General features: G+C 30.9%; 14 protein-coding genes across 14 annotated transcripts; 8 read left to right on the top strand and 6 right to left on the bottom strand.

Annotated features, from left to right (window-relative positions):
- Positions 1-781: 781 nt before the first annotated feature.
- On the top strand, positions 782-2,158 carry cgd6_1110 (signal peptide-containing protein; the record flags this gene model as incomplete). Its single annotated transcript, XM_627483.1, has 1 exon — positions 782-2,158. The coding sequence occupies one exon, from the start codon at positions 782-784 to the stop codon at positions 2,156-2,158; it is 1,377 nt and encodes a 458-aa protein (XP_627483.1).
- A 253-nt stretch (positions 2,159-2,411) lies between these two features.
- Positions 2,412-4,016, bottom strand: cgd6_1100 (signal peptide-containing protein; the record flags this gene model as incomplete). The annotated part of the gene is made up of 1 exon (XM_627482.1): positions 2,412-4,016. The coding sequence occupies one exon, from the start codon at positions 4,014-4,016 to the stop codon at positions 2,412-2,414; it is 1,605 nt and encodes a 534-aa protein (XP_627482.1).
- Positions 4,017-4,645: 629 nt separating this feature from the next.
- cgd6_1090 (DnaJ(hsp40)'DnaJ(hsp40)') lies at positions 4,646-5,779 on the top strand (the record flags this gene model as incomplete). The annotated part of the gene is made up of 1 exon (XM_627481.1): positions 4,646-5,779. A coding segment is annotated over one exon (1,134 nt), but the record flags the coding sequence as incomplete, so codon positions are not given.
- Positions 5,780-8,291: 2,512 nt separating this feature from the next.
- On the top strand, positions 8,292-9,266 carry cgd6_1080 (conserved hypothetical protein; the record flags this gene model as incomplete). Its single annotated transcript, XM_627480.1, has 1 exon — positions 8,292-9,266. The coding sequence occupies one exon, from the start codon at positions 8,292-8,294 to the stop codon at positions 9,264-9,266; it is 975 nt and encodes a 324-aa protein (XP_627480.1).
- Positions 9,267-9,687: 421 nt separating this feature from the next.
- On the bottom strand, positions 9,688-10,377 carry cgd6_1070 (conserved hypothetical protein; the record flags this gene model as incomplete). Its single annotated transcript, XM_627479.1, has 1 exon — positions 9,688-10,377. One exon carries the CDS (start codon positions 10,375-10,377, stop codon positions 9,688-9,690), a length of 690 nt encoding a protein of 229 aa, XP_627479.1.
- Positions 10,378-11,528: 1,151 nt separating this feature from the next.
- Positions 11,529-13,205, top strand: cgd6_1060 (protein with spectrin repeats, CG12008-like; the record flags this gene model as incomplete). Its single annotated transcript, XM_627478.1, has 1 exon — positions 11,529-13,205. The coding sequence occupies one exon, from the start codon at positions 11,529-11,531 to the stop codon at positions 13,203-13,205; it is 1,677 nt and encodes a 558-aa protein (XP_627478.1).
- An 808-nt stretch (positions 13,206-14,013) lies between these two features.
- cgd6_1050 (IscU-like NifU protein, iron-sulfur protein) lies at positions 14,014-14,466 on the bottom strand (the record flags this gene model as incomplete). The annotated part of the gene is made up of 1 exon (XM_627477.1): positions 14,014-14,466. The coding sequence occupies one exon, from the start codon at positions 14,464-14,466 to the stop codon at positions 14,014-14,016; it is 453 nt and encodes a 150-aa protein (XP_627477.1).
- Positions 14,467-15,465: 999 nt separating this feature from the next.
- On the top strand, positions 15,466-15,885 carry cgd6_1040 (RNAse P Rpr2/Rpp21 subunit domain; the record flags this gene model as incomplete). Its single annotated transcript, XM_627476.1, has 1 exon — positions 15,466-15,885. One exon carries the CDS (start codon positions 15,466-15,468, stop codon positions 15,883-15,885), a length of 420 nt encoding a protein of 139 aa, XP_627476.1.
- Positions 15,886-17,077: 1,192 nt separating this feature from the next.
- cgd6_1030 (hypothetical protein with signal peptide) lies at positions 17,078-18,775 on the top strand (the record flags this gene model as incomplete). Its single annotated transcript, XM_627475.1, has 1 exon — positions 17,078-18,775. One exon carries the CDS (start codon positions 17,078-17,080, stop codon positions 18,773-18,775), a length of 1,698 nt encoding a protein of 565 aa, XP_627475.1.
- A 291-nt stretch (positions 18,776-19,066) lies between these two features.
- cgd6_1020 (translation initiation factor if-4E) lies at positions 19,067-19,789 on the bottom strand (the record flags this gene model as incomplete). Its single annotated transcript, XM_627474.1, has 1 exon — positions 19,067-19,789. The coding sequence occupies one exon, from the start codon at positions 19,787-19,789 to the stop codon at positions 19,067-19,069; it is 723 nt and encodes a 240-aa protein (XP_627474.1).
- Positions 19,790-20,887: 1,098 nt separating this feature from the next.
- Positions 20,888-23,035, top strand: cgd6_1010 (PP2C like protein phosphatase; the record flags this gene model as incomplete). Its single annotated transcript, XM_627473.1, has 1 exon — positions 20,888-23,035. One exon carries the CDS (start codon positions 20,888-20,890, stop codon positions 23,033-23,035), a length of 2,148 nt encoding a protein of 715 aa, XP_627473.1.
- Positions 23,036-23,246: 211 nt separating this feature from the next.
- Positions 23,247-24,218, bottom strand: cgd6_1000 (hypothetical protein with signal peptide; the record flags this gene model as incomplete). Its single annotated transcript, XM_627472.1, has 1 exon — positions 23,247-24,218. One exon carries the CDS (start codon positions 24,216-24,218, stop codon positions 23,247-23,249), a length of 972 nt encoding a protein of 323 aa, XP_627472.1.
- A 523-nt stretch (positions 24,219-24,741) lies between these two features.
- Positions 24,742-25,587, bottom strand: cgd6_990 (U1 snrp Snp1p. RRM domain containing protein; the record flags this gene model as incomplete). Its single annotated transcript, XM_627471.1, has 1 exon — positions 24,742-25,587. The coding sequence occupies one exon, from the start codon at positions 25,585-25,587 to the stop codon at positions 24,742-24,744; it is 846 nt and encodes a 281-aa protein (XP_627471.1).
- A 520-nt stretch (positions 25,588-26,107) lies between these two features.
- Positions 26,108-27,511, top strand: cgd6_980 (SET domain containing protein; the record flags this gene model as incomplete). Its single annotated transcript, XM_627470.1, has 1 exon — positions 26,108-27,511. The coding sequence occupies one exon, from the start codon at positions 26,108-26,110 to the stop codon at positions 27,509-27,511; it is 1,404 nt and encodes a 467-aa protein (XP_627470.1).

The raw sequence follows: 27,511 nt of genomic DNA, 5'->3' as shown, positions 1-27,511 counted from the left end.
TTCAATAATTTAATGAATTTAGAATTATTTTTGGAGGTTAATGTTAAGTTTTATTTTGAGTGGTAGTTTGAAAATAAATAAAGTTTTCAAACCTTAACAATTATATGGGTTTCTTATCTTCCTTTCTTTTTTTTTTTTAAATAATATAAATTACTATGTCTTATCTCTAAAATTTTATTTTATTAATATAACACAAATTATTCACAATTATTGTTATATATGCACAAACAGCTTAAGTTTATTCGATTATTTGTGTTAGAAACTGTAAGATGCAAGATTACGACGTGTGAAGAGTTCGTATCTCCAAGAAACGAGATTGTTAAGTTAAATTAGGTTCCTTCAAAATTTCAGAGTGATTGATGCAATAATAAGAGATTAACACAAGGAAAGGCGTAAATGATTTGTTTGTTAATATTTTTTTTTTTTTAAATATAAATATATATATTTATTTATTATTTGTTAAGTTTTATAGTACTTAGTTAATTAAGAAACACAATTATCCCAAAACAAAAAAGATCAATAGAGCCAATGACATAGCAAAGCTATCTATTTAAAGAATTGAATATTATTTCTAAGATATTCTAGCATTTGAATAGTTGGTAAATTTTTTTATTTAATTTGAAATCATTGCATTTTCTCTATTTCTAGATCTTTATGAGCTTGCGCGCCATAACGGTCTGGTAAAATTTTTTGAAAAAGGATTAAAAAGGTAAAAACGTTGGGAGTACGATAAATTTCTATAGACAATTTTGAACAATGTCAATACAAACTTATTTAGAATATGGAAATTAAAATATTTTGGTTACTTCTGTTTTGTGTGAAATTTGCGAGGGAAGTAATACTTACAACAGGTAATGAAAATATATATAGTGGTTTGGAAAAAGAACTAGGAGATGAACAAGATCTTGATCAAGCAAAGTTAATTGACAGTATACGTAAGATTGGTTCTGATGCACAACATACGGAACCATTTCAGCCACTTTTAGATGCTTCTGAAGAAAAACAAGATGAAAAAGATTCAATTATAGATGCAGCTAAAGTTACATCTGCTAGAAAAAGTGAGAGTTTACCAACTTCAGCTGAAAAAATAGATTTGATAGGAGCTGGTATTTCAGACTCCAGGAAAGATACGGGAGCCAAAGCTTCAGCTCCAGATTTCAAATTTGGGGAACCTGGACCTTCAATTAGAGAAGAGGAACTTGAAATGTACGTACATCCTTCAGAAGAGCTCATATTTTCAATTCCTATTCCTACAATGAAACCAGAACATCAGTTTAATACAATTAGGCGACTTTCTGGATCAAAGTATAGAGGATTGCCAAAAGCTCATCAAAATGAGAGAGGAAATGTTAATTGGTGTAAAATTATTGCCACAAGAGAACCTGAAATTATGACAAAAGTTAATAATATATATAGAATGATACAATCGGACTTAGTTAGTGTACTTGGAGGAATTGGATTAGATGGATCTTCTAGTAATCAGGGATATTCTGGAAGTAGAGCAGGTAGTGGATGGACCCAACAACATATTTGCGAGGGGATTTATTTATTAAATACTTATCGTGGAGAAGGGGATTGTGAGAGGATTTTTGTTGATCTAATGGCAAGATTCCATGGCCAATGGAGTCTTTTTTATAAGATGTTTAGACAAAAATTTCGTCAAATTTGTAAGGAAGCGGGATATAGTACTGGACGCTGGGATGTTTACAATGACAGAGCCTATTCTCAATATTCTGTATTAAGGTCAGCAAAAAAGCCTATCAAAACTGAGCCAACTAAAGAAAGAAGGGAGTTTGTTAGATTACTTAGAACCAGAAGTGGCATATGTAGCTTATTACCACAAAATCTTAGGGAAAAAGCTATTCAATTAAAAACTTCTGTTGACAATATTCCTCAAATCAAACATATTACACAGAGGATTAGTTTATCAGACTATTGTGATATAATACTCGGGAAACAATCAATTATAGAATGTGCAGAAGCTCTTATAACATTTTTCAAGCTTAAAGCAGAAACTTATTATGACAGTACTGAAAGGTATCGTCCAATAAGGAGTTTGTTAATAAAGGCTTGCGATGATGCTCTCTTTCACGAAAAGGATTCAAATACAAGGCCAGAAAAAGTTAGCCAGTACGATCGAATGGAGAATAAGGAATAATAAATAATACGTTAAGTCTGCTACTACATGAAGTTAATAATATATATTTTTTTTATTATTTATTAAATTATTCCTCAAACAGAGAATTATGACTTATTTCATAAGGAAGAAATATTATTTAAACACTGGAGAACTAACTTCCAGTATAATTTAAGAATATATATATATATATTTTTTTTTTCATTTCGAGCAGTATCTAGCTATTTGTAGATATATTGTGATTTTTATATCCATTAGTTCAGTTTATTAACATCTAGTCCAAAATACTGATTTCAGCTTCGCTTACTATACTAGAACTCAAGCCATCTAAATCTATTACGCCTCCAGTTTTGACAGAACCAATTTCGTTATGTTTTCTTTCTACTTTCTTTTCTGGGTGTTTTTTAAAGTTTTCGTTTGCATTCCTGTGAGTCTGTAATATGACATGATAATCAGTAGATCCTGGGATTGATGAAGATACATCCACTTCTTTCTTCTTTGCATCTGCTTTCATCAATCTTTCTTTTTCTAACCTTTCTTTTTCTAATCTTTCCTTTTCAAGTATTTCTTTTTCGATTTTTTCCTTTTCTAATCTTTCTTTTTCTATTCTTTCTCTTTCTAATTTTTCTTTTTCTAATTGTTCTTTTTCTAATTTTTCTTTTTCTAATTTTTCCTTTTCAGTATTCTTTTCATCTTCTTCATTATTTCCTAATTCTTGAATCACTTTTTTATATTCAGTTTCGTCATTGACTCCATCATCTTCTTCCTCAAACTCGAAATCAAAAAAGTTCTTACCTTTCTTGGCTTCAGGCGGTGGTTGAATTGCTTTGTTGATGATATTCAAGTCAGAGTTAGATGAGGGAGTGCTTTCATCAAGAGTGTCTGAGCTATCTAAAGGAATTTTAATCTTTTCTTCTTTCTTAGTACTTTGGATATTTCTAGTATCTTTATTATTACCAAACTCTTCTTCCTCTTCAGACTCAGATTTTCCGTCATCGTCTCCTATAATATTTGATTCTTCTGCAGAATTCATTATTTGAGGAAGTTTAAACTGTTTACCATCATAATCAGCCTGTTCTGGAGAAATCTGAGCAAGACCTCTAAGCTTTGGAATACTTTTTCCCATATCTGATTGATCAAGAAGAGATGTATGAGATTTATCAACTAGACTATTGTTAACATCAGCAGTGCCTGTAGCAGCATCACATGATATTCTTAGGAACTCTTCTCCAGTTTCCAATGGACCAGTTTTGCATAATACAATTATTCCAGAACATCTTGCCCTAGATTTTATTGCAACTCTTCCAACTGATCTAGCTGGCCTGGAAAGATGACCAAGTTCCTGACCCTCCTTTATATACATCCCCTCTTTAACATAATATCTTGCAGTAAAACTGAGATCATTTCCTATAGCTACATACCATTTAAATCTATCAGTATTAATTGGCTTATAGTCTCTAGCATCACAAATAATACCTAAGAATCTTTCTCCTTTCATTACAGTAATTTGCATATTTGGGTAATAACTTATTATACCAAAGCAAGGGGATACTAATTCCTCTGCTAATAAAAGTCCTGGCTCGTAAATCCAAATAACTCCAATAGAAGCATTACGAGCGATCTTTTTCCCGAGCTCAATCCCTTTCTGTGGAGTGAATTTCATTAGATCTTTCTTTGCTTTAAACCATCTCTTGTTACCTTGTTTAAAGTTCTTTGGCTTGTTGTTTTTGATATCAAGCTCAACATCTTTTCTTAAAGTTGGAGCATTTTGTAAATTTGAACTAGCACTTTCAATTATTGCTGAAATCATATCCCCACACATACAATATGAGAAGAAGATAAATAACAATAACAACACATTGCAAAGAATTTTCGACATGATTAGAGTATTATTGTTTATGTTGATACTATATAACTTTTAAATATGGTTATTCTCACTTTTGGCTTGGACCAGTGCTAAATACAAACATGGGTACCTTTCTTAAAAACTATTTTTTTTTCGAGTATTAGAGACAAATCTTATAAAAGATATTACAAGCGAGCGAATTTAATATCACAGTTATATTAGCATGGTTTTTCGTCTTTTCTACAACCCCTCATCGCTCAACTTTAAATTAAAAAAAAAAAAAAACTAATAAAAAAAAAAAAATTAGAGAATTTTCACTTTAAATGTGAATTAATGATGTGATTTCTTATGAATATAACATAGTAATTAAATTCTTAAGTTTTTAGTTTTGTGTAGCTTTGATTATCAATTTCTTTTTTTTTTGTTCATTGTGTAGATATTACACACACCCAAATTACATGTACGTGCTCACACGTCTAAATTCGATAATAATATATTTAATAAGAAAAAAATAAGTGAGTGGCCTTGAGTTAGGGAATAATAGCAGGGAAGAAAGTTAGAATATAGATTTAAGAAAATTCATACAAATGCCTTGAAATTTGAGTATTTTTCTTCATATAATTAAGACCACAATTAGCTCAGAATTTAAGAGCATAAATTAATTTCAATTTTTTGGCAAAATTTCAATGATGAATGCTCCCAAAAAGTCAATAAAAGAATGCTGTGAAATTTTGAATCTTAAGATATCCAATTTAAATAATGATGGGGAAATTAAGAAGGCTTATCATAAATTAGCGATAAAATGGCACCCAGATAAAAACATGGGAAATGATAGACAGATGTGTGAGGCGAAATTTAAAGATATAGTTGAAGCTTATGATATATTAACAGATCCTCTAAAACGTAGCCAAGCAGAGTATGAGTCGAGAAAAAAGGATATTTTTTCAAGAGGAGTTGTCAGTGGAGCAAGAACAACTAAATTCGATGGGTCATTATTTGGAGGTGGGGCCAAGTTTGCAAGACAAGGAACTAATCCGGGATTGATACATATATCTCATAAAGAGAAACAAAGTTCCCAAGGCTCAGTTTTAGGCTCAAGAAAGTCAAAAGAAAGTGAATTAAGAAAAAAAGAGGATTATGTTCAACTATCTGAGAGGCTAATAAATGGACTAAATTCTATCTACGAAGTGGTTTCTAATGCCGTTAACGGAAGTGAAGTAAGTGTCAGCGCTGCAGCCTCAAAGTTTCTTGACTTGAAAAACACAATCCTAAAAAATAAAGTTAATATAAAAATGTCCAGCTCCTTTGATGAATTGAGTGGTATGCAACATAATGAAGATACCACCCCTAAACCCGTTTTTGAAAAAAAACAGGTGCTTACCGGTTTAAACAAGACAACTTCACTTGATGATGACTTTGCTTCTACAAGTACACCTTCTGATAGTACAAATAGTGATCCTGAAAAAACTCCTTACCTTCTTTCAAAAAATCAAAAAACACCTGATTACAGAATGAATATGTTAAACGCTCCAGATTATAGAACTCCTAATTATATTCAACAACAAACTCTTTGTAGCGGATCGGATGGGCCACATATGTTCGGAACTTCAATAAAAAATAATTCAGATAGATTTAAACCAGTTTCAGACCATTTTAGAGAGGATATGTTTGAAAAAGTCTCTGTAAGACATGCGCACAAGAAAATAATAGAAAAGGTTAAGATTAATCCAGAAGGCAGCCATAATACAAAAAAACCATCAGAATGCAGGTTGACCAGAGGCAAATTCATAAACTAATTTTTAAATGTTTAAGTTTAATTCTTGAATTTTAATGTAATGCATTTAAGATTATATAACATAATTACAAAATTTTTTAATTGACAACTCGGATAAATTAACTCGATTTTTTTTTTATATGGATTTATGTGCTGAGAAAGATGTCCCCATTTAGATTATAACATAAAAACTCTTTAGTGTATATTTATCATTTTCATCTATTTAATTCTATACGTTAAGTTAGTTGCATTTTTCCATATAATTTGTTCATATGCTAGCCAAGATAAAAAGAATGCGTTCGAAAGTAACGATAAATTTCCACACAAAATTAGGCGGGAATATCCACTCGGTTTTTAAATAAAAGAATTACTACCCAATAACCCCTCACAATGAGGATATTAATGCCCAGTTTTAAAATTATTAGAATCACCAAAAACTATTAATATTGTTATTATTTCAGGTTAAAGATCAAGAATGTCAAATGCATTGAGAGTAGTTTGGGAAAGACTCAAGAAGTTTTCTACACCAACAGCCTCACCCCATGATAAAGGCAAATACGTATTATTTGGAGTATTGAACATAATTATTTTTGGTTTGGGGATGATTATTATTGGAATACTAAATAATGACGCTTCAGACATTATCACTGGGGTTCTCCAATTATTATTGCCATTTGTTGGATGGATCTGGGCCATTGTTTGGGGTATTGCAATAATTTGTAGAAACATCTAGTGATTACTTCTCTAAGAATTTAAAAAGGAAGAAAAGAACACTAGTCTAACCTGCAAATAAGCGATCAGTTAATAATGTAATGTTGAGTGTTTATTCATTGAATTCTCGACTTGGTTAGAATTGTTCAACTTACCTATACACAATTCCTATTCTACTTTAACTAATTTATTCTGGGGACATCTTTCTCTTCTACTTTGTTCTTGAAACTACTTTCTATGTTTATTCATGTTTTGCGCGTGTGTTTTTAAATCGTGTTTGTGTGCTTTTTCTATGTTGATTTGTTCTATGGAATATCGGACATGAGATTCGGAACAGTTGACGGTAAAATTTCATAGGATGTCTGCATTATAATATCTCATTCTCATTCTTCCTCTGTTTAAAGTTGATTGTGAAAGTAATTGATCTAACAACGATAAATATGAATGATTTCAAGAAACAATAATGATTGTTAATAGTTATAAGAAAGTCCGAATATTGATCTGCAGTAATGTCTTAATGCATTTCTCGATATTTGATCTTTTTTTTTAAGTTCGAATTTGAGATTATCGAATGATCTTGGAAGGCAGGCGGAAGCAAGGAAAATGTGAATAATTTTACCAGAAAAAAAAGAAAAAAATTTCCTTTTGGAAAATATAATTTAAAATAGAAACAAGTATTGTTGCTAACAAAAGTGAATACAACACTTATGATTTTATTTAAGCACACATTTAATTTCTAAAATTTCTGCTTATTCAAATTTCGAAAAATAAATTTTTCTTCTAAAAAAAATAATAAAAGCGTTAGATTCAGATTTTTGTAATAGTGAATAAGTATCAATTTGCTGTAAACATGAATTATTAATTTTTAGGAAATTCTTATTTGAAGTTTTTCTTCAAAGATTAAAATTATTTCAAATTTTTATTACTTTTTTCACGAAGAATACGAAGATAACAAACTTACTATTTGTTGTATATATTTCACTTCTAGAGTAATAGTTAGAGTAGATATTATTCAGAACAACGTCTAAAGTAAAAATGCATATCGTAATCAGTTACCCAAAATATTAAAAAAAACGAAAAGTCGCAATTTAGTGCTTAGGAGCTTAGACCTTTTTTTTCCCATTCAGAACAAATCCACTGCACTCAGAAATTAAAATTCAAATCAAAAAAACCTTGTATTAGAGGGATAGTAATAAATGCATTCGCCTCGTCAAAATGCTGGCACGAATTACTCGGTATTCGGAAAAAAAAAATCACCTTTAGTGCTATTGGAATAGAAAATCTAATTAACCACATTTCAAAAAAAAAATAAGAACGATGATAACTTTGGAGTTAATATCTCATTTTCGTAGGCTTGAGTGCTCAACAACAATTATACATTAGAATAAAAATAAAAGAACATGTAAAAGAACCAATATTTGTGCATTATACGATTGAGATATAATTTTATGTCTTAAATAAATTAAACTTTCGCGCAAAAAAATTGAAAAAAAAATTTTGTATTACGTTCTATAAAATAAAAAAGTGGTTTTTCGAATTCAATACAAAGAATAGGACTCAATATAAAGTCAACCTTGAAATTAAATTAATATAAATTTTTAAGAGTAGACTCGTACGTATGAAATGCTTATCGTCTTCACATGCATGCAAAAATACGTGGACTGGGTGTATCCACATAAAAAAGCAATTAACCACATTTTACCCACACATCTGTAGCGTCGTCAAGTAAAAATTGATAACAAATTTTTATACATTCGGCTCGACCCTTCTATAGGTGATAATTAGTCAGTCTTTAATAAGTAGGCAACTAAGGACAAAGGAAGATGAGATTGTCGCTCATTATCGTATTACTCTCCGTTATAGTCTCCGCTGTATTCTCAGCCCCAGCCGTTCCACTCAGAGGAACTTTAAAGGATGTTCCTGTTGAGGGCTCATCATCGTCATCGTCATCATCATCATCATCATCATCATCATCATCATCAACATCAACCGTCGCACCAGCAAATAAGGCAAGAACTGGAGAAGACGCAGAAGGCAGTCAAGATTCTAGTGGTACTGAAGCTTCTGGTAGCCAGGGTTCTGAAGAGGAAGGTAGTGAAGACGATGGCCAAACTAGTGCTGCTTCCCAACCCACTACTCCAGCTCAAAGTGAAGGCGCAACTACCGAAACCATAGAAGCTACTCCAAAAGAAGAATGCGGCACTTCATTTGTAATGTGGTTCGGAGAAGGTACCCCAGCTGCGACATTGAAGTGTGGTGCCTACACTATCGTCTATGCACCTATAAAAGACCAAACAGATCCCGCACCAAGATATATCTCTGGTGAAGTTACATCTGTAACCTTTGAAAAGAGTGATAATACAGTTAAAATCAAGGTTAACGGTCAGGATTTCAGCACTCTCTCTGCTAATTCAAGTAGTCCAACTGAAAATGGCGGATCTGCGGGTCAGGCTTCATCAAGATCAAGAAGATCACTCTCAGAGGAAACCAGTGAAGCTGCTGCAACCGTCGATTTGTTTGCCTTTACCCTTGATGGTGGTAAAAGAATTGAAGTGGCTGTACCAAACGTCGAAGATGCATCTAAAAGAGACAAGTACAGTTTGGTTGCAGACGATAAACCTTTCTATACCGGCGCAAACAGCGGCACTACCAATGGTGTCTACAGGTTGAATGAGAACGGAGACTTGGTTGATAAGGACAACACAGTTCTTTTGAAGGATGCTGGTTCCTCTGCTTTTGGACTCAGATACATCGTTCCTTCCGTTTTTGCAATCTTTGCAGCCTTATTCGTGTTGTAAATTTTTTTCAATTAAATTTTAAAAGTTTAAGAGTTTTAAGAGTAATTGCAATGGAAATCTTTCGTGCGAATTCGCATTAAGGGTTTTGTTTATTACATTGAATCAGGACGCCAGTTTTTACAATGCTGAAGAATAATTAATTTTTAATTTCCAGAATTTTCCCACGGGTTCCGCAGGTTTTTTTCGTATGAATGAGTTGATTATCGTAAACTTATAAGCAAAATAGAGTAAGCAATTTGGCGAGACAATTCGAAGGATTACTTAGAAGATTATTTGGCTACTTAGTTTGCCTTGCGTGATGAAGATTTTAATGTTTGAGCTAGATCGAGTGAGGATTAATAACAGAAAAGACTAATTTTTTATTTAAGCGAGCTTGAAATTTTTTCTAAGTTTCATTTTTTTGTCGGGTTGTGAATTTTTCTCATGTACCAATGGCGTACAATGGAAAGGCGTGAGGTGGTGTGTCCGAAAAGAAGTCTCCGCGGTTGACAGGAATGAGTCCCATAGTGCCCAGCTTGAAGAGGATGAAGGCGATTCCAAGGAGTGAGTATAGGCAATATACCACTTTTTGGATGTTGAACGGCTTTCTTGCTGCGCGCTCGATTTCAAGAAAGTTCTTGTTTGCTTGGATTAATATCTTTACTGCATTAACGAGAGCATAGCTAACGACAAGTATGCTGAAAATTCCGGCGTTATTACCGCTCATATATAGCATGAAAAACGTCATACCCATGGTTTTAAGTGGCAGATGAGCAATGCTCCATGCCTTCTTATCAAAATTGCAAGCTTCGGAGGCATTTTGGTTTGTTTGTATTTCTGCGTTTTCAATCGCACATACTGTTGGGCCTTGGTGTTTTATTCTGGGGTTTAGCGTCGAGTTACTTGCGCAGTGACTGTTAGTATTGCTACTACTTGAGTTGCGGTCTTGCTTTGTACGATCGCAAGGACTTGATCCTATAAGTACTCGTTTATCAGGACTTTTATTAATTTTTTTTTCGATAGTTTTTGGATTTATTACCCATGCGTCGTACCTGCTCCCAAGATTCGATCTTGTGTCGCTTTCGAGTGTCTCTTCTTGCTCATTTTTCCTCATTCTTTGGTTTGCAGTCATTTTTGAGACTTGGGAATGCTTCTTCTTGTCGGGTTAAATTATTTTGAGCGGGAATCTTGGGGGGTGAGTGGTTACATTAATCTGTCGCAAATAGTTTTCTAAATGATATAATTTGTATAAGTTTTGACTCAAAATTACCTAATTAGAATATTCAAGATCATTAAAAAATAATTGAGTCTCTATATGCATTTACCATTCCTCTGTAAGCGTTGGATCTATCGATTCATTATTTTTAATTTACATTTTATTCCTAATTAGTCACATTATAACGTTATTTTAGCGCGGGAAATTTAATATGCTTTTTTTTTAATATTTAAGAAACAAACAAGAGGGATGTTTGTTTGAAATAGAGTAATATAGGTGAACAAACTTGGTGCACAAATTATAGATAAAGCTGTATGATGAGAATGATTAAGTGGTAATTTAATACGAGAATTTTATAAATAAATTGTTTGTAATTTTAGATTGGTACTTAATAAACAATATTTGTAGTGTGTGGGTATAGTGGGGTGTGGGGGGAATATTGTGAAAAGGCAAAAAGCTCTAATAGAGAAACGAAAAAAGGTTGAAAGGACTTGAGAGAATAAAATCAATATTTCATTTTTCCTATTTCTCATATTTAAATTGAATACATTTCTTTCCAAATCATAGTTAAAGAATTTTGGTTTGTTGGCCATTGGATTATATTAATATTTTTCAAAAGTTTATCTTTCATTTTTTAATTTCAAAGCTACCATTAGTAAATAAGTTAATAATTAGTCAACACATGTGACTTGAGTAATAAACGTGATAAATCCAACTTATAAATACATTCTCATATTAAAATTATATATAAATATAATATTAATAATAATATTATTTTTATAAGAATTTTGTAGGAAAATAAATTTCCTTAATACAAGTGAGGGAATAAAGAGGAATTTGAAGAGGTATTAATTCTATATAATTATTCTTTGTGTCATATACCAATTTAAACTAGCCAAAATTTTGAATAATTGGATACTTTTTATGAAATTCAGATAAGTTGAGTGAATTGAATTTTTTGAAATATTCATCCACACTATAAACAAACATTTGTGGGGTTTATAATAATTAAGTTTGCATGCAAAAGGAGATTATTAACAAAAAATTTGAAATTTCAATGGAAAGATATGTCCAGGCCAAAAAGTTTAAGATATGAAAGGGCAATTGAGACGGGAGTTGAAATATTAAGGCGTACACTAAATAAGAGAGAAAATGAGATAAGAGCTTCATTATTGGAACTTAAGGAGAATGAGTTAAATTTGAAGAAGAGAGAGTCAAATTTAGCAGAGTCTTTGAGGGTGTTGGAACAAGAAAAAAAAAACAATGAGTATTTAAGAGTAGTGAATGCAAAGACTGAGAAGATATTTAATTCTGCTATGGAGAGCTTAAAGCTTAAAGAAAAAAAAATGACTGAAAGTTTAGACTCAATAATAAGTGAGTTTGAATTAGAGTCATCAGACCCTGATCAAAATATGGATATTTTTAGCAAATTAGAATTACTTAGAAACTATTTGCTAAAGGTCAAAAAAAATGAATCAGACTTTTTAGAGTATTCAAAGAAGATTCAAGCTGAAAAATTTGGCAAGTCAACTGGAAGATGTAATTGCGGATATCCTATATTTATTATAAATGGAGAAGTTATCGCAGGAAGTTCAGGATTTGGTTGTAACTTTGATGGAGACCCAGAAATTATTGAGTTAGAGTTTAAATCAATGGAACTTGATTGGGAAAGAAGGGCTTTAGAGCATACTAAAGAGGCTTTAAGACAAGAAAAATTGAGACAGGAAGAGATTCTACAAAGTAGAGAAGAGAAAATCAAATATAAGAACGAAGAATTGGATACTAGACTACGTGAAATAAAGAGAATGGAACATATTTTAAATATGAGAATTTTAGAAGAGGAGAAAAACACATCTTTTGGTCGTAACGCAAATTCGAACCCAAGTTCTGTGTCATCTAAAAGAAAGGCAAGGAATGGATCTCAGGCAGGTAGAAACAGTTGCCCAGTACGTGGGTCGAGAGAGAATTTAAGCTATTTAGGGAAGCAACGTGAATCTAGTAGTTTTGGTTTAAGTTCGGATAAGATTAAAAAGAAACAGAAAGAAGAGGAATACGGCCTTACTCCGATCAATAGTAGTTCAACTTCTGTTAATAAAACAAACCATATCATTATAGAGAATAAAGACTTTAGCAATGTTTACAAGCCAGACTCAGTTTCATACTCCATGAAGGAGGCTTTACCAACAGAGCCAGAAAAAGAAAAGAATTTGGAGACTCCTCCTTCAGAAGAATATGAGCTTTATTCTCTAAGCCAGAGCGATGGAGAGATACTCTTTACATCACCAAGCTATAGAATAAGCCCAAACAATACTATCAGAAGAAAATTTATTGTTGGAATTACAGAAACAGCTGAATCAAGTTCAAAGAAAGAAGCAGATCCTCCAAATAGTAGTGTAATAGTTACAAGCAATACCAATCTTTCACAGAAGACAACTCTCACAAATAATTTTTCCGATCTAAATACTGGAAATGTTTCTTCTCAAGAAATTACTCCAAATTATTTGCGTGGTAAAACTTTTAGTGATAGTTCAGAGAGGTTGATACCTCCCAGAATGTCTCCTTTACTAAGAAGCCAAAGGCAAAGACTTAAGCAGATTCTTCAGGAGGAGGAGAACGAAAATAATGAGAACTATTCAGAAAATTTACTTGGGGCTGAACATAAAAATTCGAATTCAACAGATGTAGACTATGGAATATTTGAAGTAAGTAGTTCACACAAATTTCTTTGTTCAACGCCCAAGTAATGGTTACTCAATTTTCATCTTATATAAATATATTTAATTGTTTCCAAAGTGTAGTATTATCAACTTTTATGAATTCAAATTCCGAAAACGGTAGTGATAATGATTCTCAGAACTTCAATAAAAAAAATATTAGAATTAAATCGGATTCGAGGTAAATTAATATCGAATGTCATTTTTAACATTTAATTACGTGTTTTGGCGGGAACCATCGTCTCGTAATTTTAGCTTCAATTTGCTACTTGGAGCTAAATTAGAAGTTTTTGTTGCAATTACTTTTCACAGTGACTTCATTCCCTTTCTTTTCGTCTTTTTTCTTAAGAAAAGCCTACCGAGAATCCTTAGTATAAGTGTCTAGATAAGAAACAGAGGCATTTAAGGGGTTTGCAATATAAGGAAATTAAAACCTAGTTTAATGGCAGGCATAAATAAATAAAAGTAATATCTCCCTCTTAGTGAACAGAATTGAAGTTCTATTCATTAAGTAATAGTACTTAATAAAAAGGGAGATAAGATGATTCATTAGAATAGATCACACAGATTAAGATCAAATATGCAGTAAAAGGACTGCTGAATCAATCTTATGTGAGAACGGAACTTAAAAATCATATTCTTGTGCTGAATAATATTAATATATTAAATATAGTCATATTTATCAAGTGTTTGGCATTGAAAAATTATATTTAACTCTGTTTAAATCAATATGAGCTTCAATTTTCTCTTTTTTTATATAGACGAGTTGGTAACCAAATAGTTTCAGGTTGGATTATATGCATACATATATATACATATAGTATAAAAAAAATGCTGTTCATGATTTGAGCTGTTTGTCTTGATAATTCTTAATTGCATGTTTAATAGCATCTTCAGCTAACAAAGAGCAATGCAATTTAATTGGAGGTAAGTTTAAGTGATCTGCAATTGTTTTGTTGTTGATCTTCAAAGCTTCTTCCGTAGTTTTACCAATGATTAATTCAGTAGCATAAGATGTACTGGCAATAGCAGAACCACATCCAAAGGTTTTAAACTTTGCATCTTTAATAATTCCATCCCTAATATCTACTTGTAATTTGACGACATCTCCACATGAAGCCTTGCCAACAACTGCCGTTCCGACGTTTTTGTCATCACTGGGGAGACTCCCCACATTTCTTGGATTTCTAAAATGATCATGTACAGTATCACTATAGAAAAGTCTTTGACAAATCGGAACACATTTCTTTATTAGTATTCTTTTATCGATAAGCTGTCTTAATTGCAACATAGTTAAAATTTACACTATTAGAGCCACCTCTTAGCATTGCAATATACAATACAAATAAAGGAGTGAATATGGTTCGTAATATTCACAATTCTCTTTTTTTTTTCTCTCTCTCTCTCTCACAATAATAGAGAGGAAATTTCAATGTTTTTTTAAAAGCCGAGCATAAAATTCGATTAACTTTGCATCAAATATTTCCTTATTGAACTATGCATATATTTATTAAGTAGATATTTCATAAATGTAATACACATAAATATACATATAAAGATGTATATTAAGTATTATTATATTATTAACATTTGCTAATATAAATATAAATATATATATTTATGAACCCTTTTTCTCTTTTAGAGTCTTAAAGGATTATTTTTTAATAAGTTTACGCCAAAGTTAAACAAGTTTAGAAAAGTCGACGGTAATTTCGAGGATAAAAATTGCACGCATAAATTAACAAAATATGTTTAGTATATTTTTTTTTCTAAATTTGACTTGACTTGAATAAATTAATTCTCTGCAATTTTTAATAGATTTTTATTCAATATATCATTAATACGATATATAAATTATTAACTCCAGCCAAAAGACAAGACACTCCAGATATAGAAAAAAAAATGATTGTATATTGATTAAAGAAAAGACATGAAGATAAGTATTTATAATAGTAACTAGTGAAAAAAATCAAGCAACTAAAAATATTAAAATATAAAGTTAAATGTAAATAAAATATTAAATAATTAGAAAAAAAACTGTTAGGCGGGCAAGTATTAAATAATCAGTACTTAACTAAAAATAAAGAAAATCTTGTTAAATAGGTCAAGAGAAAATAATATGTAAAAGAAAAAAAATCAGAATTGTGTGAGACTATTAAATAAACAGATTTACAAATCTAATAATGGTAGAAAGGGTTATATTTGATTGATTAGTTTACATGTTTATTTTAATGAGTTAATTTAATTATTATTTGGTAATAAGAATTATTATAGTTGATAGATAGTAATTATGGAGCAGAATTCTCAGCCAGATTCTGAGAAAAAGAAAGAAGGCATGTCCGTGGCACCTGCTTATCATAGAATGAATTTTCTTCTTCAAGTTAGCCAACAATATGCATTAGTTTCAAATGAGCTTTCTAGGTATTGCTATAGTCTAGCAAGAGAAATTTCTAGGAAAAAACTAGCTAGAATTGATCCAGATTCTAGGAGATTGTGGTGTAAAAGATGTAATACCCACTTTATTCCGGGCATTACTTGCGAATTCATCCTTGAAGATCAAATTATTTCCGGTGGCAATAACAATAATAATAAAAAGTTCGTTAAAACCAATATCTTTAACAGGTGCAACTATTGTAATTGGAAAAAGAGACATACTTATAAAGTTTTTGATGAATTTGAAGATGAAGAGAAAAACATGATAATCGATTAATTGAATGATTTACTACAACTTTTTTTAAAAGAAAAATATACAAACTTTATTCATGCTCCATATTGGTTCATAAATTTGAAATTAATTGCGCTAACTTTATTAGGAATAATTTAATAAGAGAATTGTTGCATATTGCCAATATTATTTTTGAAATTTTCCATTACAAATTTATCCCTTTATTGCTAATAAATTTAATATTCATTAACAACATAGCATTTAAATAAATTTATTCATATTTTTAAATATAAATGTATAAATACTTTAATTTTTAAGTTAAAATTCATATTCTACCTATATTTACCCATTAATTTATTTATTCTTCATAATTTAATTCATTGAAAGTCAACTATTACGTGTTAATCTAGCAATTTACCGCCTTGCCCACATGTAATTTATTAAAAATTATTATAGAGGAAAAAAACATGGTGAATTTACGGTGCATACACAAAAAATAGTTGTCCATTTATTATTGATTATAAAGATTCAAAAGAGAGATAGAGTTCTGATATACATGCATTTTTAAAAATTTATTTAAACAATTTTCTTATTGCACCCTAGTTATTGTAGATGATTAGGGTATCAGCAATAATAAGAAATTAGTTAACCTTTGTAAGTCTGATAAGTCTTCTATTTATCTGTAATTTATCTATAAGCTAGCCGGAAATAAAAGGCTAATGTTTAATACCTACCAAATTTTTGCTTACAGTTTTTTTTTAAATAAATTTTGACTTTAAAGAATAAGGTGTGGGGGGGGGCTAGCAAAAATGACGTATATTATTTAGTAAAAATAGATAGAAATGAAAAAAAATGAAATGGCAATTTAATATTCATTTCAAAGAGTAAATTCTGAAAAAACTATTGTTATATTTTAAAAGCTTAGGGAAATTGTAAAGTTAAAGGGAGATTTCAAATAAGGTGTCAAATAGATCAGTAGGGTGGCGGCTATAAATTACGATCTAAAAATTAAGTAAGTTGAAAATAAGTTTTTTACTTGAAAATAGTGCAGGAGAAACGATAGTATTATTTTGGATTGTGGATTAAAAGTATATGAAAGTAATTGATTCTTAAATAGTAATATTAAAAGTTTTATATAAGAACCGATTTATCAATATAAAGGAAACAAAAGGTTATATTTTAAAATTATATTATATTATTTAGGCAGCAGATACCAGAAAATTCGTAATTAAGAAAAATGGAGCTTTTAAGATTACACAGATTTAAAAAGATTTCTGTTATATTCTTGTTTATTATAGTAATTTTACTGTTTTTAAACTTTGAATTACTTTATGCATCAGATGCAAAAGAGAGTGAAAGCAATCTAACAGAAGTTAAAAATACACAAGATAGTGAGGACTCAAGCAAAAAGCCAGAAAGCTTAGATGATGGTGCTTCTTCAGAAGCTATAGGGCTTTTACATAGTAGCGATTTTGATTCTTTTATTCAAGAAAAAGAATTGAATAATAAGGATGATCCTGAAAAATCTTCAGAAAAACATTCCACAATTAAACTTATGGAGGAAGCACCACCAGCATTAGATTTAGAAGAAATTCCAAGATTAGATAACGATATCAATACTAATGAAAAGAAGGAGGAACAAAAGTCAGAATCTGAGAATAAAGATTCAGATTTACATTTAAAAACTATTTCCACTCCAATTAATCAGGAACAGGTCTCAACTTCAACCTCTAGTTCAGGTTCAAGTTCAAATTCTAGTTCTGATTCATCTGCAGCAGTATCATCTTCAGCATCAACTTTGGAATCTGCTCCAGATTCATTCTCAAGTTCAGTTCAAACCTCGACATTTAATCATGCTTCCTCTTCAAACCAAGCAGATGAAGAAATTAAGTTAGATCACGAGGAAAGCGAACTTAAAACTTTAAGCCAAGATTCTCAAGAGTCATACTCTTCAACATCTCAAAGAGGTCTCAGAGGCTATAAAGAGGAAATCCATCCTGAACTCTCTTCTGTAGGACCAGATTCAGATTCTGGATCAAAACCTCCTGCAGGTTCAGCCTCAGCATCAAACTTAGCCTCAACATCAAATTCAGGTTCGGGATTATTGTTACCAGGAACTTCTGAAGCTTCATCGGATGAAGTTGAACTTCAATTACTACTAAAATCTTCCACATATAATCTTCCAACAGTGGATTCTGCATCCGAGGAAGAAAAAAACACCACTGATACAGAAGCTAAAACTAATACAAATTCAGAATCTAGTTATAGCTCACAAACAAATGATGAGACTGAATTGAAACCTCAGAATTCTTCTCAGAGTGAGGAAGAGGATGGTGAAAGCAAGAAACTCAAATCTGAAATGCAAGCAGAAGAGTCAGAGTTCTCTTCAGATTTCGAAAATAATGTTGAGTTCCCAGATGATAATAGTAAGGCCTCCTCTTCTAGTGCTAAATCAGGTTCAACCACAAGTTCTACTGGTAGCAATACAAAAGATGAAGAGATTGCAATCACTTTTGAGAAACCAGAAATCCAAGAAGTTTCCACTCAAGTAGAGAATTTGACAAAACCTCAGGAAACTAATACTTCGTATAAGTATGTTTCTGTTGCAACACAGACAGATCCCATTAAAACAAGTAGAAGAAGTGGTTCAAGTAAAAGAAGAGCTAGAAAAATAATGACAAAGAAAGGTCTATCGCTGTTAATTAAAGAGTTTAATACTTCAAAAACAAAAAAGAAGATAACTTTCTTGAAAAAACTTTTTAGTCGGATAAGTAATGACGATGTTAACCTGATTTCCACTCTTATTAGTAGAGAAATTGCAAACAGAGAAAAGAATCATGTACTAAGAAGGGCTCTGTCAAGTAATATCCCAGAAAAACCACTTTTGGGGAGAGAATGGATTCAGAGAGAGAAGTCAAAGAAGCAAACAAGTTAATCAATAGATATAACTAAACTAAGTTAGTAGATATTAGCAATCTTAACTTCTGATATAAAGAAATCGTAATATTAAAATGTAGTAGTTTTTCTTATACAGAGTCTGAAATAATAAGATAAATCCTTTAGACTACTTATATTCCTCTATTAATAAGTCAAAAAATATATTCTAATTCTGAATTTTCTGTCAATTAATAATGAAAAAGATAAGAGAGAATTTCAATCAAACTAAGATTTTTTAAAACTTATAAATCTCTCAAAATAAATTATCCCCAACATTTGTTGTTTCTTTTTAATTTGCATCGGGTTTTGACTTTGAATGCGATTTAACTTCAAAATGAGGAGGCTCACAAGATGTACCATCCAATAAGCTACTCATTAAAGTCTCAATTTCCTTAAGAAGTGCTTGATGGGCTGATTGATTTGAAAAATCTGAAAACCATATCTCAACTCTAATATTACCCTTATTACCTCCAAGTTTATCAACCAATCTAATTCCATTAACTATAGAAGAGTTCTCCAAACTTCCTCCTATCACAGCCAAAACCAAATTATTCCACATTGTATCTAATTCTCCAGGAACAACTGATGATTGCCAAGCTCTAAAGTGAATATGACCACCAGTTGCATTCATTGGATCTTCCCACATTGGTTGGATACCTTCTTTAAATAAAATCACTGCGTCTACTACACTCTTTGAACCATCTGATGATTCTCTAATCATTCTTTTTCCCTTTAATAACTCAGAAGGCTGAGGAATATTATGCCATAGCCACCAAAACTGTTGAACAGATGAAAACCTGGCAACTGGCTTTGTTGCATTTGAGTAGTCTAAATCTTTTCTTGTCTCCACATTTAATTGTTCCCATACAATCCATTCATGAGATAATGGTAATGGCCTAGATATTAAATCCTCTGGTAAATCAACTTCACTACAGGCCGTTGGAAGTGTCAAGTTTGGCTCTATGGACTCATTAAAGGACAAATACTTTGAAACTACTTCTTTCTCAGTCATCTGATATATTAATTTCTATTAATATTTGACGGTACCTTAAATATTTATCCAATATATTCTCCTTACCTTTTATTTTTTTTCCCTTAAATTTTTTAATCCCCACGTCCAATTAACTATTACTAGAGAACCGCCGTTTCCCCCGCTGGCGAGAGCTCTGATTTTTTTTTTTTAAATTAAATAATTTAAGTTGGAATTTGGCGCGCAAAATGATAAATTTAGGTAAAAAAAAAAGAAGAGGGAAAATTTGAGGCAATAATAATTTAAGATTCAAAAGCAAAATAAAGGGGGGCAACTGTAAAAGAAAAATCTTAGAGCACGGTAAAAAGAGAGTTTAATGGATTCAGAGTGAGAATTCTCTAAATTGTGGTATTTATTTGAAAATACTTGGTATTTTTTCTATACTTTCAAATTATAAACCAATATTATTCAAGACTGCACACTTATTCAAAAAAAAAAATAAATTTACTTAAAGCTAAAAATAGCCCACTTTTCATTGAGAAGTTAAAATTTCTAGTAATAAATAAATAATTTTGGTGAAGTATCGAAATATGAAAAGTCATAAAAACTAATTAATATATATATTTATATATATGTATATATAATAGTAATAATATATTACATATATTATTATATACAGACTTAACTCAAGAAAAGTTCAAATAATATATTTGTACATAAAAAAATTCATAATTCAAAGTATTGTCTGAGAAAACGCATTACATGCTTATTAATAAAAGTTAAAGTAATAGAAGAAATCAGTTTTTTTTTTGGCAATATAGGGCATTGCAAGTACATACTTTAATTTTGTGTGTGCGCATAATCGTATTGAAGAAATTACTTAACTAGTCAGACTTTGAAATAGGGAGATTATATTTTGTTATAGAGGGACAAGAATCAGTGCAATCAGATTGATCATTTTTCTTGGTTATTAAGGAATTCTTTCTAGGCTTTTCACAGTAGGTATTTTATTAGACTTGAAATATTTGTACTTTCAAAATAAATAATATTAATCAAGTTTATAAGGAATTTCAGAAAATGAAATTAATTTCAGGTATTTAACTGTTCCCAGATTTGGAGAGATTTACCTAGCTTTAATCAATGAATTGGTTGGTTGATTGGGGTGTATCTTGTTCCCAGGGTGGATGCAAGGAAAACCAAGACGGCTGGTTTGTATCAATACCAGCTCAGAAGAAGTCCAATAATAAGAAAGAAAATCAAAGTAAGAGACAGAATGGCAATTTAAAAGATGAAAGGTTGGAGAAGCTTGGGTTTTCACAAGGAGTGTGGAATTTTGACCCAATTCAACCAAATTTAGCAAATGCTGGCACCTTTTGCCCTCAAGGAATGCCATACTCCAAAAAAGATGTACATTGTTTAGATGAAATAATAAACGAGGCATTTCCTCCAGTTTTTCCTTTGTTTACATTACCACCATTACCACCAAAAAGAAATGGCCCTGGATGGAATTCTCACTCGACAGGTAATAAGTTAGAGGATTCAAATAACTCTTGTTTCTTTGGTCTTCTAGATGGGCATGGACATTATGGAAAGACTGCCTCTCATGTGGCAGGTTATTGTATATCTAAAATTTTAAGTAAGGAAGTTCCAGATATTCCAAGAAATATTGCTATCGCCGATTATGTTGAACAAATTCTTTTTGTCTTGAACAGAGGGTTTACTTATGCTCATGATAGCGTTATTAATGCAAATATTTCAAGCAAAAAAGATTTTGGTACTACTTGTGTTGTAGTTGGAATTGTTGATCAATATCTAGTAACAGCTAATTGCGGTGATTCATCTGCAATTTGTATAATTCCAAATCTGGATAGAAATGGTGGATTCCAACAAAAACCAGGGGAGAATCCTGGACTCACTAACTCTGGTCATTATAATTTCGGAAATATTGGAAATAATCGGGATTTTAGTACAATTTATAGTGACAATATTGGTAGCAAAAATATGAGCTCCACTAGTAGTAGTAGTAGTTATGATGAAAGTCACAATAGTGTTAATGACCGACATATTGAAGGAGGAGATAATGGGAATTCAAAAGTTTTACTTCCAGATCTTCCAGTTCCTTTATCTTATAACAAGTCATCTGGTCAAACTACCTCTAACTTCCATGGAATATATTATCTTTCAAATCCCCATTGTCTGAATAGAAAGAGTGAGAGGCAGAGAATAGACCAAAGCGGAGTAGGGAAAGTTGTATTGGGGGACTACGGTATGCTTAGACTGATTCCTTCTTATCTTTCATACTCGCAGGCTAGGGACTTGGGATTAAGTATTTCAATGAGTAGATCTCTTGGTCATATGCATCTTTCTAGATGCGCTTTATTACCAACACCAGATTACCGAATTTTAAACTTAGGAGGTATTCCTCCAAGGAAGGAGTGTATTAACTCCATTCGGAGACAAACTGTTGATAGCCAAAGGGCCAAGATAGAGGATGAGAATATGGCATGTTTTTCCGAAGCGCTAATTGAACAGAGCGTTATTGCTATTGGTTGGGGAAACAGACCGAGCATTTATAAAAGTAATAATCATGTTGAAAATATTGAGTTAGACTGGGGCACTGATGATGAAAGCTTTTCAAACCATTTAGCTATCAATGGAGGGTGCGATGGTAAACCGTGGAAAGATTCTTATATTGTGATTATGTCTGATGGAGTCAGTGATATATTAGATGGTTTTACTATTGCTGACATTATTGTTGATTCTCAAGATAAGAGTATGCAAGAAATCGCTAGTTTGCTTACAACTGAAGCTGAGAGAAAACGAAGAATGAGTAATATTCGGGCTGATAACTGCACTGTAATTGTTGTACACTTGAGAAATAAGTTTTATGACCAAACTGCAAATGATTGCAATGGCATTTTGGAATCGCCTACCAAACCTCTTGTTGATATAAACTTGAATAATAATATTTGCATTGAGAAAATTACTCTCAAAAGTCATAATGATAAAGCAAATACAAATACTGGTAGTACCATCAACACTTGCACAAATTCTGACACTTCAAATTTCAGTAATCATACTAATAGTATACTGAGCAGTCCTACAAAATTGAATAATTGGAAATCATCTGAAACCCCCATTCGAAGCTTTAAGCCCAATCCAATGTGCTTTCATAGAACGGTAACTCCTATCCAAAGGAGAAGGAAGATTACCACTCCTTCACCTGCAAGAGCAAAAACTTGTAAAATGAGAGAGATACCAAATATTTTCCTTAAAAATCAAAATTAAGTTCTATTTAATTTTCTAAATTCATTCTTTTTTTTTGTTTTCATTAACTTAATGTTTTCATTGTATTGATTATTGTCCACATGAAAGCTAATTAGTTGGATTAGGTGCATGCATTTGCAAATTTGCAAGCTTTCTTTGTGCCGCTCAATGACATGAGAATTTAAAATGTGAGGAAACATTTAAAAATAATAACAATAATAAAATTAGCTAATTAATTATTTACTTGAACTATATTTTCATGTTTAATAAAATCTAATCTATTGTTTACATGGTTATCATGCACTGACTGTAATTTATTTAATTCACTAGCATTTTCTGCCTCCAATTTTACTATTGCATTCAATGCTGCTACGTCTCTCACAATCTGTTCTTTTATAGTATTAACCAAATAACCTAAAGCATGTATCTGAATAATCATTTTTTTGTCTTTTCTTAGCATCCTTCTCAAAAACTTTAATTTATAATCTAACTTATACAAACCCTCCATAATACTTGTATGAATTGAATCCTGTTGTTCTCCATCTCCATTATCTTTTTTTTCTTCCTCTTTCTGGCTTTCAGTATTTTCTTGGTCTTCCACTGAATCTTCTTTATTGTCAATAATCCCATTTTCAATGTCAGAGTTCTCTCCAAACTTTTCAATTCCATCTTTTTTCTCTCCATTTTCCTTTTTGTCTTCTTCTTTCTTCTCGCCATCTTCATTCTTATCTCCTTCTTTTTTCTCTCCCTCTTCTTTATTATCTCCTTCTTCTTTTTTTTCTCCCTCTTCTTTTTTTTCTCCCTCTTCTTTATTATCTCCATCTTCTTTTTTATCCCCCTCTTCTTTCTTCTCACCCTCTTCTTTCTTCTCACCCTCTTCGTTCTTATCTCCTTCTTTCTTCTCACCATCTTCATTCTTATCTCCTTCTTTTTTCTCTCCCTCTTCTTTATTATCTCCTTCTTCCTTTTTATCACCATCTTCCTTCTTTTCCCCTTCATCCAAATTTTCACTATTTTCCGAATTAGAGTCTTGATCAGGTGTCACTATATGATCTCCTTTTTCAGAAATCTCACCATTATCTGCATCTTTAGCAATTGAGTTACCTTTATTATCAGTATTATCCTTACCAAAACAATAATTTGAAGAAATTACAATTGCTAATATGAGCACAATTAGGCTCCATCTTAGTTTACAATAATTCATTTCTTCTTAAATTTGATATAATTAAATCAGGCACCCCTTTAAAATATAATAATGTGTAAAAGAAATATATGCTCAATTTAAAATATAAATAACTTTTATAATCTCGACATCCAAGTTTAAATTTGAATTATTAAACCTGCTAGAATTCACTAATTTAAAATAGAATAATCAGACCAGATCTTTTTTTATTATTATACTTGCCTTCTCAATATTTGCTATTAATTCTTTTGTTGTTAAAAAAAAAAACAAAAGAAAGAAGTGTGTGCTAAATTTTTTTTCCTTATATTATACCTTAGTTTTTTTTTTCTTCGTGTGCACTTTTTTATATACACACATTAATTAAAAATAGTAACAAAATTAATTTTAGGGTGGCTATAACAATAATAATAATAATAATAATAATAATAGTAATATTTTCTAGAAAGCCTTTAATTAACACAGCTATTTATTTATATGATTTTACAATAATTTACTTTATTATAGATCAATAAAATTCCTTCAGTAGATAATTATTTATACTCCTTTACCTTGAGTATTTAAACTTCTTATTTCCAAAGTTTCCATAATTCCTAGAAGAATTATAATCCCCTCCACTGCTATTTCTGTCATTTTGACCCTTATAGCCATAACTTCTAAAGCTTCTATGTTCTCTTTGTCTATATGTTTGCCCAAACCCAGAATTTCCATAATTACTATTACCTTGCTTTGAGCCATGATTATAAATACTATTGTTACCACCAAAGAAGCTTTTCGATTCTGGCTTTTCTTGTCCTCTTACTTTCCCCAATCCACCACCAAGTCTTTTTGGTAACCAGTTCTCAACTGTTCTACCTCTCTCAACATCAACTAATACCTTCCATCCATCAATACTCTTCTTGTTAAATGACTTATATGCTTCTTTCAGAGAATCTTCATTATCAAATTCCACAAATGCATATCCTCTTGATTCGCCTTGGAAATCTTTAACAATTCGTAAATTTAATATTTTGCCATAAACTTCTAACTCTCTCTTTAAAGTTCTCTCTGTAGTATCATAATTTAACCTTGCGATAAACAATGTATTGTATGGATCAAAAGTCTTATTATCTACATTCTCTTCCATTGGATTATATGATTCAATTTTTTTTCGCATATCTTTCATATAATTCTGAATCCTTTGCAATTTCTCCGTTTCTCTACGCATTTTTTTACTTATATATGGTTCTGGTGGCGTATTAACCTTATCAAATAAATCTGGATTCTCATTTATTAGGTCAGCCAGTCCTTGGTAAGGCTTATGCGGTCTTCTATTCGGATATGGAACATATGGCAATGGTGGCCTTGCTTGAAAAAACTTTAGCAAGTCATTAGACATACCAACTGCCGACATGTTTTCTTAGTCTTTTGTAAATAATATCTTGGCTATAGAAAATAAGGGTAACTAGCTAGGATCACTAGCTTACTAATTTGTTATAACTCTAATTTATAATATATATATATATATATTTAATAATGTATATCTTTACCTATTCGCCTTGTATTCAATTCTTTACGCCATGAACAATTCAATAAGAGAAAATATAGAGGCAAGACCAAAGAAAATAAATATCGTACCTGTAGAAATATTAAAAAAACCTCAGATACGTTATTCTTCCCCTCTTTTATCTATCCCCTCTCTTTTTTCTCGATTATTTGCTCGGAAGATTTTATTTCTTAGCTTTAAATCATTATCACACGAGTAACCCGCCAAAAAAAAATTATCTCATTTCTTTTTAGGTTAAATCCTCAATTTAAGAGTTATTAGAAAGAGGAAAATAAAGAGTGTTTTTTTTGTGTGTGGGAGTTACCATACTAATTTATTGAATTAAGTTATACATTGTATTATTTAAGAATCAGTAATTTTTGTCAAAATGCATAAAGTTTTAGATGATGATGATTGGTTATCATCTGAATTACAAATATTATTCGATGATACATATAAATCCAATAAAAGAGAAAAAATTAATAAATCTTTGTATGATTTTGAAAACCGTCTTTCCAGGAAACGTGCCAACAATTATATTTCTCCAAAAATTGCTTTGAATAGTAGTCAAGAATCTAATACTTGGGTTGCATTTGAGAATATTTCAAAAGGAGAGCTTATATTAGCGGAAAAACCACTATGTTGGATCACAACCAAAATTGGAAATCATTTCAAAGATTATTCATTAGTACTTTGGAAAAAGTTGATTAAAAAATGTAAAAATGATAATAAATTATTGAGAAATTTGAAATTGTTTTTCCCACGTACACAAGCTGATATTAAAAAAATTAGACAAGAATCTGAGAACTACAAAATACCTATAAAAAAAATCAGTCGTTTCTATGAAGCTAACCCAGATTTGGCAAATAAAATAAGATTCAATGAAGCACTTAGAATATATTTAGTTGTAAAATACAATCAAATGTCAGTTAGCACCATGCCTGAACTTTGGAAAAATCCATTTTACTGGACTGAAATTTTCTCAATCAATTCTTTATACTTCAAATCTTCATTTTTAGATCATTCATGTAGTCCAAATGTTGCTAGATTCTATATTGGAACGGTTGCTGTATTTAGAGCTTTAAGACCAATCAAAAGAAAAGAGACCTTATCTATATGTTATATAGAAAGTGAATACATTCAAGATCCACTTTGGGTGAGAAGTAGTGAGCTCAATTTCTTTTGTAGATGCGAATTATGTCAGAAAGAAGGAAGATTCTCACCTGATGAAAGCACATCCAGAATATTCGAAATTAACAAAATCTCAAGAAAACTTAATAAAAGATGCTCATTGATATCTAAAAAATATATATATATGCTTCAGGGTTTATCTTTAGAAGAAAGAATCTCTGTTATTGAAGATATTCTAGTAGAAAGTTTTCTACCAAATGAACAAGTTAACTTATCAAAGGCTCAAAAACTTGTTGGGTTAGATGCTTCAAAGTTAATTGGGTTCTTGGTATATGATTATATATCTTATAAGAATCTTGATAAAGCTCAATATTGGTTAGATATTATGTATAGAATGATTCATATCAAAGATGAACATAATATTCCCGTTTTAATTATAATTGGACTAATATCAAAAGATCCAGAAATTCAAGAAAAATATTTTAGAAAAGCTGCTAGAATCTCAGAAACCGTTTTTGGATCAAGTATAAAATTCTTTATGAAAAGATATTGGTTGGATATCAAACTCTTTGGCAAAATGCTATATGAAAATAAAAGAGAAAGAACTAGTTTTCTACGTCATATTTCATCATTGATTAGATCTATATTTTCAAGGAAATAA

Source organism: Cryptosporidium parvum, chromosome 6, assembly GCF_000165345.1.
Source record: "Cryptosporidium parvum Iowa II chromosome 6, whole genome shotgun sequence".
NCBI classification, from domain to species: Eukaryota; Apicomplexa; class Conoidasida; order Eucoccidiorida; family Cryptosporidiidae; genus Cryptosporidium; species Cryptosporidium parvum.
Note: the sequence above shows the minus strand (reverse complement) of the source record. Positions and strands in the feature narration are given on the sequence as shown.